The sequence below is a fragment of the Chamaea fasciata genome, unplaced genomic scaffold, assembly GCF_029207755.1.
Source record: "Chamaea fasciata isolate MVZ Bird 193981 ecotype frontalis unplaced genomic scaffold, bChaFas1.0.hap1 SCAF_5, whole genome shotgun sequence".
NCBI classification, from domain to species: Eukaryota; Metazoa; Chordata; class Aves; order Passeriformes; family Sylviidae; genus Chamaea; species Chamaea fasciata.
This window is the reverse complement of record NW_027094090.1, coordinates 66,101,664-66,114,323: the sequence shown is the minus strand read 5'-3', so window position 1 is coordinate 66,114,323 and position 12,660 is coordinate 66,101,664. Positions and strand designations below refer to the sequence as shown.

General features: G+C 47.5%; 1 protein-coding gene across 1 annotated transcript in view; it reads left to right on the top strand.

Moving 5' to 3' along the window:
* Nucleotides 1–12,660, top strand: part of SLC6A12 (solute carrier family 6 member 12) — a 36,043-nt gene that overhangs the window by 16,031 nt on the left and 7,352 nt on the right. The window contains exons 7-12 of the mRNA XM_066184231.1: nucleotides 2,099–2,233; nucleotides 3,669–3,772; nucleotides 5,207–5,331; nucleotides 5,607–5,719; nucleotides 6,441–6,578; nucleotides 7,872–7,974. Of these exons, the coding sequence (XP_066040328.1) occupies nucleotides 2,099–2,233; nucleotides 3,669–3,772; nucleotides 5,207–5,331; nucleotides 5,607–5,719; nucleotides 6,441–6,578; nucleotides 7,872–7,974 (718 nt within the window). The remainder of the gene's footprint in view (nucleotides 1–2,098; nucleotides 2,234–3,668; nucleotides 3,773–5,206; nucleotides 5,332–5,606; nucleotides 5,720–6,440; nucleotides 6,579–7,871; nucleotides 7,975–12,660) is intronic.

The following is a 12,660-nucleotide window of genomic DNA, read 5'->3' as shown; positions in this document are numbered from 1 at the left end:
TAATGATTAGTTTTGTGGGTGTCCAGGGGATGTCCTCATGGCAAAGGGAGGGAACCAATTTCTGCAATAGGTTTCTTCCTTCAAATCACTGTCTCTGCTCTTCACGAGTGTTCCTTTTCATGCTTGACACCTGTGTTTCAGTGTTAAATCCCATCTGCTAATTTAAAACTGTGCCGGACACCCGTTGCAGCAGAATGAGATAACAGCTTGCTCCCCTGACTAGGTTTTTGCCAGGTTGTGCTGATGACTGGTTCTTGCTGATGCGGACTTGTTGTCCACCATTTCTGAAGGAAGGAGAGTCAGACTCCACCTTTACGGGGAGAGGGGATGGATGATCTACATTTCAAACCTTGAATCTCTGATGCTCCCTAATTTGAGTACCACAGTGCCATTTTCACAAGAGACTGGGTCTGAGAGGCTGTGTGATCTGCATGGAAGAATAGTTGAGTCACCCGAGGTTCTCTTTAACTCTCTGCCTTCTCCACTGAGTTTCTCCTTTGCCTGGTGCTTCCCCTGTGTGCAAAACTTACCTATACAAGGAGAAAGCTAAAGTAGTTCAGTCAGGCTGGTTTAGCTGACTTGGTTTGGCAAAACCAGGCCAGAAAGTGAGAGAAAACAGTGACTACATATAGTGAATGGAACGGTCTTCCTGAGACTATGGAAGATTTTTTTCCATCGCAATTTTTAGGGTACAGGGCTATTGGCTGTTTACCAGTCAGGTGTTATGGACATGGTGCAACAATAAGAGAGGGGGTTTCGGCCCCCAAATATACTACAGGTCAAACAGGCCAGCTGTCTGCTCTGCAGGGAGAAACTTTGAATATTACAGCGGCACTGTCAAAAAATTCATCTGCTTCCCTGTTTTTCTTTGCTGACAATATACTAAGACAAGCATTAGAAAAGACCCAAGAATTCTGAGTAGGTGCATAACTTTGTTCAGCAGCTACAGTCTAAACAGGAGGTTGTGCTTGCCTGAGAGGCTGCTCTAATCAGATAACCATGCCAGATCATTATGTTTCTGCTTCTGTGATTTAAGGAATCCAAATTTAAAGAAACCATAGTGACCTCAGGACAATAATTCCAAATAACTCCATAAAGACTCATTTTCTTTTAAAAGCCTATTTCTTTTATTCATTTTGCCCTATGTTTCTCTTCCTTATGCATTCAGTTGTTGTGCATAAATGTTCCTTAAAAGTGATTTCTGAAGGTAGATTTTAATACTTGTGCCCAAAGGAGTGCTGTTCTCATTCAATCAGGGAACAGCAAAAGTACAATGTACTGTAACTTATTTGACCAATTATCACTAAGCACAAAAAAAATGTCATTTCAGGCCCATCACTATGAATCCATGGAGTAAACAAGCCTCCACATTACTTGAGTGAATTTTAGTAATGAATAAATGTTAGGAAGTTGCAACTTGCTCACAAATATTTTGCAAATAGAAAAAAAATGTTATATTAGAAAAATGGTTTAGATGGTGAGATGATTAATTCTACTGTAATATTTATTTATATCACACACAAAAAGAAGCAAAAATAGGTATTACAAAAATAATGGTCTACCTCTTCTTTAAAGGCTTTGAGTTGCCCCCAGTTTTTACCTGTGAGCTCAGAGGCATTGAAGGGGTGAGAGTGACGCATGAGCACTTCTGGAAATGAGACCCCCTCATGGGTGTCTCCAATTGGACAGCAAAAGTTGGTATTTAATTTGGAAAGCTCTTGCTGTGCAAAGGATCATTTTAATACCTCATTAAAACTCAGTGGCAGGAAGAGATCTGGGTTTCTTCTGCAGCCCTAGAAAGATGAAGGGAACAGCTGGAGAGCAGAGAAATTACACTGACTGGAAAGAGAAAACAAAGCAGAGCAACCAGTGGCAGAGTCTTGGATGAAGAACAAAATGCAGATTAACTCAATCACCAGTAGACGTAACCTTGATTAATTTCTTTCCCATCCCTCTTCTATGTTAGCAGCAGCAGCTACAGCCGACAGCAGAGTCAGGGAGGTTTGCTGGGGTTGGGGTCTGCAGATGAGGTGAGGTGAAGCGATGCCTGCCCCCGTCCCTTCTGAGCCCGTCTCTCCTTGTTTCCCGGCCCCCGCAGGTTGTTTACTTCACTGCCACCTTCCCCTATGTGATGCTCCTCATCCTGCTGGTCCAAGGGGTGATGCTGCCAGGGGCTGCTGAGGGGATCATCTTCTACCTGAAGCCAGACATCTCCAGGCTGGCAGACCCACAGGTGAGGGGTGGTGTCAGGCAAGTACTGGCCACAGGAGTGTTCTCAGTGCCCTGCCCTTGGGATCTGAGCATCTTGCTGTCATCTATGAAAGGAGGTCAGGGAACCAGGATCCTTGAAACTTCTGAGAGAAGTCTAGTCCCCCTCCACAGTGCATCTTTTTTGCTTGTGGTCTGCAGCATGTAGGTATATTAGGTCATTTCTACTCACGGGCTCAGAAAACCAGAAGAGTATATAAAATACTTACCATGGGACAAATAGTTTTTCTGGCTGTTAAATGCAGATAATTAAGGGAGGGGTTATATAATCTATCACTTTTAATTTTTTTCTGGCCTGGTTAGCACTTTGGCTCCATCGGAGCCCTCCCAGGACATGTGGGGTCCCTGTGCTTGCAGAGACTAAAGGCACGCACATAACGTGGGCTGTGACCAGCTGGGTTCCCTTCACTTGTCCTGGGGGCCTGTCCCACCTGCCTAGGGCAGGGTCAATCCTTGCTGCCAGTCCTTGGAGCTCTTAAAGCTCTCAGTGAGATCCTGGTACTGAGGTGAGGCAGAAGGTGGGGCTTTGGTTCACTGGGGTGTGTGTCTGTGCCTGAAGGACTCCTGTGTAGATGCCTATCTGTGGGAAATCAGTGTGAACTTAGGCAGCAGTGCCTAGGCTGGGATCCTTTGAAGGCTACCAAATTCCAGCTGCCTGGATGTTTACAGCTGGGGACTGCTTAGAGGAAAAAAAGAATGAGTGGGGGACCTGGAGACCATCAGAAACTCCCAGCTCAGGGCTTTCCCTGGGACTGTGTGAGAGCAGAGCTGCAGCTCTGCCCACAGTTTAGCTCTCAATGGAGGAGAGGGCAGGAGCAGTGGTGACAAACCCCACTCAACTTTTCCCATGGAGTGCCAGAGCAAAGGGGAACCTGGGTGCATGGCACCCCACTGGCCTGCAGTCTCTCATTTTGGTAATTTTCTGCCCTTCACTGTGCACAGTGGCCTCAGAGGAGGTGGGAAGCTAGATCTGGGAGCAGGGAAGGGAGTACACAGGTTGTTGATCACACTCTATTTGGGGTGACTCACCAGTGACTCTGCAAGGTGATTAATCATCTGGGCCATGTAGGGACCACAGACATCTCTAGTGAGAGCTTCAGATGGAGCCACGCTGTCAGGGATGCCATCTCCACCCTGAATGCAAAGGCGGGGATGGAGAAACGGTGTCACCTTGAGTGGGATGCGAAAATTTGGTCTCCTCTAGAGCCTTTTCCTAAAGGGTTTCCAGTTCTATAGCTCAGTTTTTCCAGATAGGTATCCCAGATTCTCCCTTCACTGTAGAACCGCTTTCTGCCTCACCGGATTTGTTGTCCATGACTGAAGGAGTTACTGTTGACAGGGCACAGCCATTTGTATATTTTGTTGCCAGCTCTGTAGACTACTGACCTTCTCTGTTCCAGGTCTGGCTGGATGCAGGCACTCAAATCCTCTTCTCCTATGCCATCTGTGAGGGATGCCTGACAGCTCTGGGCAGCTACAACAAATACACCAACAACTGTTACAGGTAGGAAGAGCCTGGACTCCTCATCTCCTTCTGGCAATTTTCTCAGATAGCGCAGAGCTGCATCAGAGGCAGGCTCTGTCCCTGGGGCAGACCTTGGGTCGTGCTGCTGTGACTAACGAGCTGCTCAGAGTGCAGAAGCTGCCCAGGACTCAGCACAGGGATGGAGAATGGCTGAGGGAAGAGAGGAGTCCAGAAAATGACTTTAATAGTGCTCAGTGTGAAAATGGGACTGGAGGAGGGGGAGGAATGGAAATGGAGAGTGTCTCCAGCCCCTGTGTAGACAGCACAGTGTATTTTGACGGAGTGAGTGGGCAGCTCTGCCATCACTTGCTGGGCTGAGGAGGGGGTACAAAGATGATGGCTGGGCCTCCTGTCTCCAGTGCTTTACCACCATCAGACTAATGTACTGCCAGTGGCCTTTTGATCCTTTTGAGGAGATTAATCAAGTCTGTCTGGCCTTCTCCTTGCCCTTGGATTACAGATCTATTTTATCCATGGCCTGACATGGAGCTCAGTGGAGCCATCAGGACCGGTTTTGACACCCACTACAGAGCCCTGAGAAGCAGGGACTTAGCTGTTCTTTCACATATTGCTCCAGCACAGATGGTAAAATAGAACTGTGCTTGGGAGACATCAATCATCTCTCCTTCTATTCTCTGATAGGTGTTGCCACGGCTGCTGGTTGGACAGCTAATACTTTTTTCTGGCTCTCCCAAAATATTTCAGTCACCAATGAAGTAGTGTGCTGACACCTTCCCCTAGTTCCTTACTTGCCTTGTGCTCCAGGTGTCCCAAGTGTGTCCACAGTGCCTGCCCTGTAGCAGCTGATGCTGTGGGTCAGCCCTGGCAGCTGCCCAGGCAGGATCCAGGGGTGTGGGGCTGCCAGCCCAGCCAGCTCAGAGTGGTGCCCAATTTTCACAAGGACCACTTGCACAGAAATTCCAGGACAAGCAGCATAGCACACCCCAGCCTCCACCTGAGCGTAGCTAATAAAGACAGTGTAGACACAGCCCTTGTCAGTGAGGATTTTTATTATCCTATTGCCCTTGTTTTACTAGGCCTGCTGAACCTGTATGTCTTCATGCTTTCAGATACTCCTCTTTCTTGACCCTTTCCTTTTGCAACCTCTTTCCTCTTCTAATTTTCTGTTTTCCTAATTTTCTCTGGTTTTTTTCCTATTCTCTGGACTCTTGTAATTTTTTTATTGCTATGTGCTGTGTGGTTGTGCCCCATTCCCCTGCTCTGCCGTGTATAGTTCTGTGACTCTTGAACTCTTGGCTCTGCTGTGAGCTTTTTACTTCTGCAGGGTTCAAGAACAACATTTCTGTTTCTCAGTAGTGCTGTGCAGCTAGGGAGGCTGAGCACAGGCATGATCCTGAGTGGATCCATTCTGCAGCAGGAAATCCGCATTTCTCTCTGGTCTCCTTCTTGCAGGGACTGCATCATGCTCTGCTCCCTGAACAGCGCCACCAGCTTCGTTGCTGGCTTTGCCATTTTCTCCGTGCTGGGCTTCATGGCTCGAGAGCAGGGCATACCTATTTCGGAAGTGGCCGAATCAGGTAAGTTTTTCTGGGAGACTTCAGAGCCAAGGGAAAACAAACAGCCTGAAGGGGAGGGCACTTGTCTGAGGTGAAACCTGAGATGTTCTCTACATTCTCTATTACTGTGGGTGTCTGCAGAGAGGTCTGCAGGACCACTACTCCTCAGCACAGTTTCAGTTGCGGGTGGGCGAGGAGCTGTGGCAATAGGAGCTTTGACGAAGTGTGTGAGCTTACTCTGTACTGCAGGTGGTGGTGTGGGGGGCACACATGGTCATCCTGTGGTCTCTTGGCAGGTCCTGGCCTGGCTTTCATAGCATATCCTACAGCAGTATCAATGATGCCTGTGTCTCAGCTCTGGTCCTGCCTCTTCTTCCTCATGCTGATCTTCTTGGGACTGGACAGCCAGGTACAACAAACCCTCCTCTTCATCTAACATGCAGGTGCCTGTCCCCAGCCTGAGCATTCCCCACAGTCGTTGGAAAGGAGAGGATGGGTCTGGGCTTTGCTGGTACCTTAAACAGGCTCTCTACATTGTATGCAGCACTTCCACACTGTGGGAGCTCAGAGCCAGGGCCATTGGCAGGCCAGTGGTTATGTGGGCCGGCATCTCTGCTGGCATCTTCTCCCAGTGTGTAAGTGAGGGTGTCCCAGCTACATCCCCCCAAAACTGGGCACCCTGCAGAGTGAGGCCCAGCACAGAGCAGGACAGTTTGGGACAGGGAAATGGGCTGTTTTCTCCCAGCTGCATCCCACCAGAGCAATCCCTGTGTCCTCTTCTCACTGGTGTGCCCATGTCTTACATCCCGTATCCCTGTTATGCCAGGAACAAACCCTGCAGAGTGCAGTGTGCAGTTCTGCTGCTGGCACGAGGGAAGCAGAGGGTGTCCTGCATGTCCAGCAGGCAGGTGTTTTGCTCAGGCTCTGCTCTGTTAAACCTCAGCCCTTGTAGCTGGATAATCAGGCCTTTTTCCTCTGTTTCTCTGGCCTTTGGTGGAAGCGAGGCAGATGAAAAGAAAAAAATGAAAAAGGAAGGATTTGGGTGGTGGGAGGACAAAAAGGACAGTGAGGGGAAGTGCGTGCCTGGAGAAGGAGAGATGCTGATCTCTCTGACCTGTTCTCTCCTGCAGTTTGTCTGTGTGGAAAGCATGGTGACAGCTATTATTGACATGTTCCCAGAAGTGTTTCGGAAGAAGGGGCGTCGGGAGCTGCTGATCCTGGCCATTGCAGTCATAGGCTACCTGCTGGGCTTATTGCTGGTCACTGAGGTGAGCAAGGAGTAGCTGGGTTGGACAGCTGAGCACCAAGGCCCCTGCTACACAGCTCTGGAGATCTGGGCAGAGACAGCAAGCTTGTCTCCAGTGCTGTAATTGTCTCTCATTTGTAAAGCATTAGTTGGTGTGTCTCACAGCCGGTGCTGCTTTGACCCCGTGTGACAGTGGTGCACTCCCTGCATCGCTGAGCCCTCCAGAGATCCTGGTCCCACAGCCCAGAGAGGCTGCCTGACACACGGCTTGTGCAGGTACCAGACCTGCGAGCTAAAACCAGCGGAACTGTTTGAAAACAAGCCCTTCTAAGGGCAGTGATCATTTGCTGGCTGCTTTCCACACAAGGCAGAGCAGCAGGAGAGGAACCTGGGGGTGATGGCTGTGCCATAACCCTGCTGGAGCCCGTGGGAAGCCCGTCATCCCGAGACCAGAAGGAGCAGAGCTGTGCTGGTGTGATGCCATGCACACGGTGTTTGCACTGCTCTGCGGCTAAAAGCTGCACCTCTTCCTGCATGGTGCTGTGCTCTGTGTGTACCACAAGCTTGGGTGGGGGTCAGCACTCCTGTGCTGCCTCCATGAGCTCTGTGCTGACAGCTAATTCCTGCTAAACCCCCGAGGCAGGATCCTTCGGCAGGATCCTTCAGCAGGATCCTGGCTAAGGATCTGCTAAAGGCAACACCTACTGTAATCAGTTTGAGTGACACTGTGTGTAGAGCCGTTCAGCATTATTTGAAAGCATCTGCTTGCCCTTCAGGGCCTTCTTTTGGAGAAATCACATGAAAATCATCCACGGGCCTGTACAGGTAGCTGATGGCAACTCTGCAGGCCTCAGCTTGAAGTCGGGCGCAGCAGGAAAGCCACATGCCTCTGCCATTGCAGAGCTTAAACTTGTACAGTGTCTAAGGTCAGATGAAGGTAAAACGAGGTATCTGAATGTCCTTGCTCAAGACCACAATTTTTTTGGTGCAAAGATCTGTGCTGCTACATGGTATTGCAAAAATGGTTCTGGGAACTTCCTAACTGTTTTAAAACAGCCAAACAAACCAGCTCCTGCTCTTAGGCACATAGAAGCCAGCCTAGCCCAGCAGTATCATAAAATGGGGGTGAAAAACTCTCCTGCCACCGGGCTTGACCATGTTTTTTGGAACAAAGTGAGGGCAGCCCCAAGAGAAAGCTCTTCTCCCTCCCGCTCTAGGTTCAGTGTTTCTGCTGCTGTTCGTCTCCTTGCCCTACTCATTTTCCCTGACGTGGAACAGTCCTGCAATAGCTCTGTTTTCTCTACCTCTTCAACAGGGTGGCATGTACATCTTCCAGCTCTTTGACTACTATGCTGCCAGTGGCACATGCCTGCTCTTCCTGGCTATTTTTGAAGTCATCTGTATAGGATGGGTGTACGGTAAGTGAAGGAGAAAAATCTGTCTTGTTCTTTATCAAGGCAAGAATGGGGGGGTTGAGAAGTGAGAGTGGATACAAAAGATCCTCAGGGGGCAAAGAAGTGCTGTAATTATGTTCTTTCTTGTCTAGTTTTCACTGTGTTTCCTTGCAACATTTCTTAATTGCTCCACATTTAGACTAGGAATGTTTTTTCCTTCTCTGTAGGTGCCTCATATTAAACTACCTTGCTGTTCTTCCCATCTGCCCTTTGAAACAGAAAATCAGCTATAGAGCAGTGACTGCTGTTCTTTGGTGTCTGTCCCTGTCTGCTTACATTGTGCATTTAGTTTGGTCCTGCCAGTTAATTTAACACAAAATTCTGGGATGCAGACTTGCTATGTGTTACTTCTGTGGTGATTCCTGCTTCCTATTTACCCTGTGATGGCACTCAGAAATGAAATAGGAGGGACTGCCTTGGCTCTCATTGCAGTCTGTAACTAAACTACTCAGGAGCAGGATAAAACTGAGCTTCATGAACTATCAGGAGGAAACCAACTGTGTGTTTGTCCATGCAGTAAGAAGGGTCTCCTCTGATATCCTATGGAGATCTCTTCCTGGCCACAAAGGCTTTGGATCCTCTCCCTGAAGCTTGTGTCAAGGCTGATGGGTTTTGGGCAAAGTGTCGTGTGTGTGATGCAGAGCAGCTGCTCCCTCTCTTTGCTTCACGGAACTACATCAGCCTCATACCTGTAAGGATTGTGCGCAGCTGCTGTAGATGCCAGCTCACACCCGACCTTAACATCCTACAGTCACACGTCTGCTGGTCCCAAGTAGTTCAAGCAGCATTGCCATCATAACCTCAGGGAAAGATTGCAAACACAGCATCATGTGGGGTCTCAGTGGTCAGGAGTGGATGCTCATGAAGGAATACAACAGAAGAAAAATTAGGAGTGATACTTTCTGTGAATGCTCTTCCAGCTTTTCACAATTTATAATAGAATCACAGAATGGTTTGGTTTGGAAGAAACCTTTTAAGGCAATCTAGTCCACCCCCTTGGCCACTTTCCACTTGACCAGGTTGCTCAGAGCCCTGTCCAACCTGGCCTTGAACCTTTGCAATAGTCGTGTATTCACAGCCTGTCTGGGCAACTGGTGCCACTGTCTCAGGATCTTCAGAGTAAAAATTTCTTGCTTGGATCAGCTCTAAACCTCTCTTCTTTGAATTTACAACTGCTAGCCCTTGTCATGTCACTGCAACCTCCCTTTATATATTCAAAGGCTGCAACAAGGTCTCCCTGGAGCTTTCTTTTTTCCAGGCTGGACAACACAAACTCTCTTAGTCTGTGTTCACAGGACAGGGGCTTCAGTCCTCTCTTAGTCATCATGGTCCTTCTCTGGACCCACAGCTCCATGTCTTTCTTCTTCTGGGGCTCCTAGAACCAGATGCAATACTCAGCTTGTTGCCCAGGAATTTCCAGTGCCAGAAGCAAAATCTATTTATTTCTCTTCTGGGTTTATTTGGGGGGGGGGGGGGGGGGGGGGTTTGGTTGGTTGGTTTGTCTTGTTGATTTCATTTGGGTTTTTTTTTGGCTAAGCATTAGTCATCCACAGAATGCTGCAGCAAGGAGTTCCATGGCTTTCTCAGGTGTTGAGTCAGTTTTTTTTCCTTGTTCTGAATCTGCACCTTCCATTTGGTGCCAGCTTTGCCTTGTTATGGGCAGTCAGTCCCTGTGTGCACCTTTTGGTGCTTACGGGTTTATAGAGGTTGCATTGGCTGTAGTGCAGTTGCTGAGGAAGGGCTTACCAGTTTCTGCAAGAGCTTTAGGTATAGCAGGAGCCAGTTGCCAGTTTGGATAAACTCCTCTCTCACTGAAAGGGTAACCAGTCCAGCTGCTTGGTCTTGGGCTCCAGGGAATGCGAGAGAAGCAGATGTGTAAGGGAGATTTATTTTTGAAACATGTCCTTCAAGGGAAGCTCACCTGACAGCTTGCAGTAACAGATCCTGGCCAGATTTTATATTTGAGTCACCTTCTGCCCAGTCCTTCTGGGATTTAAAGGGACATGGAGATCCCCATCCATCTGTGACAGGATGGGGATCACCATTCTAGTTTAATTCATTAAACTGAATTATGCTTTCGTGTTTAATACCATTTTTACAGTCACACAGGACACATGCCTTTTCTGGTGATCCATGGAGAGTAGCTCCACATAGTGTGATTTTACCCTCTTGATGTTCTCCATTGCATCCATTGGGATGATTCTGGTCCAAAATGTAGTCAGAGGGCCAAGGTGAGGTGTTACAGTGGGGGAAAAAGGTGACTAGTGCTGATTAAAGGTCTTTTTTCCCCAGCCTCAGAATTGGCAGGGCTGAGCCTCTTGCTTACACTGTGAAGAATTCCAGCATTTCTGCTAACACAAATACACGTTCTGAGTTTCCCCTCTCCCAGCACATACGCCAACCGCCCACCACTTGGCAGCTTCCCCCTGCTGCCAGGCGGCTGCTCTCCCAAAGACCTCAGGATTTCCTCCGTGCTGCTCCCTGCCTGTGGAAGGATCACACAGCTTTGGGCTTGCTGATCATGTTCCCTGGAGGGGAGTGCTGGAGGGATTCTGGTGTCTCCCCGCCTCTTCTCTGTACTCCCTTCCACTTTGGGACAGGCAGCCCTTCTGTTAGCAGGCACGTGGTTTGGACACAGATTCACAACACGGTGCCACCAAAATGTGCTGCAGAGGATATCTTCCAGGCAGTCACAGCGTGCACATTATGATTAGCTGTTCCTGGAGAGAGCAAGGGTCTCCATCACTACAGGAGAGCCAGGGCTGAAATCATTAGGACTTTTTAAACAGCTAAAGCAAACTGATGCCAGAGGGCACCTGTGGGTGGCCCTGGGGTAAACCTGTGTTAGGCAGACTTTTTTAGAGATTCCAAACTAGCAGAACTGTGAAACTCACTGTCTATTGAATATGGTAAGGGTAAAACAAAATCTTTGTCCCTTTTAATTTGGGTCTCATTTGCTGTTTTTATAAGCTGCGTAAAATGAGAAGGGCTCCATAAGGACAAGAGATGAGGCTGTAAGCAAATCTCTAGTTAGGTTCATGTGAAATTTATTCCTGTGAATTTACATGGCTAAATGATTTGTCAGAGGAGCACACAGCCACTTTGAAGGTATATGGGATGGATCAGCACAAGGGTACCAGAATTTATGGTTAACTGTCCGGTGACTGCATCCCATTCTTCCTTGTCTTGGAATATTGGAGATAAAAGCAAATTGGTCTTTGTTCACTCCAACAAAAATCTCTTTGGGGGAGTTTTTATGGGTTTCTCTGCAGGAGCTTTATCTAATCCTTCTGATCTGCTGGGAAGGAAGGGCACATTGCTCCAGTATGTGTCCTCCAGCTTCTAATTTGCTCAAAAAGCCAGTGTTGAGTGGTTGAACTGACGACTTCTTAAGCTTGATTACTTTTTCATCTGCCTGTGAAGTGCAGAGTATGTAAAACCTCCTGTTGATCTACTCTCTGGGGATGTTCGTGTCAGTCCCCATTGTGTGTCATCACATCACCCACTGGCTGCCACGGTGGCCATGGAAATTTAGGGCCTGGCAGTTGTGCTGCAGAGAAAAGGGACAAGGACAGGCGGAGGCACATTGTAATTTACAACATGAGTTGTGGGGTTTTTTTCTTGTCGGAGGATGGATGTGTGTGTTCCTCTTCTTGTTTGGCTTTTTGTATTTCTTTAGTTGATATGTCTCTTTGACTAGATCCTAGATCCACATTGGCAGGGAAGCTTTATCTGCCATGAAGCTGTATTGTGAATTAATTTATCTGTCATATATCTGACATGATAGTGTGTTTCTGTGGAAGACACTGTGCTGTGCTCATATTCTAATCTGCAGTTCACATGATCTATATCTCTCTTTCCTTTTTTTCACCCTGTGGAAGATTTTGGCTTTTTGGCAAAATTAATTTTAAATACCATCTCCTTTCATCCCCAATATATTTTCAGGAACGCTGTCTGAATCCTCATGATATTTACAGCTTGGAAGTTCTCTGGTGTAGGCTGGGCTCCCACACAGGGCTGCATGTCCCTTGATATACCACAGCTTATTGTCTTTGCTTGAGGCTACTTGTTAACTTGCCAACTCAACACCAAGAGGTGTTCAAAGAACTGTCCTCCTCCTTCCCCCCTCCCCCCAAATACTTCAAAAAGCTGGGTTTGAAAGAGATTTTCTGCAAGCATTAGTCACGGGATATAGAAAATAATGCAAAGAATTACAAAAAAAGAAAAAAAAAGCATGCATAATGTGCTTTTGTAGAATTACTATATTTAAGGGAAACACAATATGATAATTTAACTCTGAGACATAAAAACCACAAATCAAAATAAAACTCCCCAAGCCCCAAGCACTCACAACTGTGGCCAGTTCTCTAAGCACATATTTTGCCTAGTCCAGCCCTCTGGTGTTGAGATATAAAGAAGTAGTCTTACCATGTTTGCAGCTGGGAGCTGTGGCCTGTCCATGAGTTCACAGATGGATGAACATCCCCAAAAGCAGAATCCTTCTTTATCAGCTAAGCACCAAGATAAAGCTTTAATAAGACAAATGTGGTATTATTTCATCTCAGAGGTGCTTAACTGGTAACCCTTTTTCTGGGCATCCTAGCTTATTTTTTTTGTCTAATATTGTCTTATTTTGCCTGAGGCAGTCCA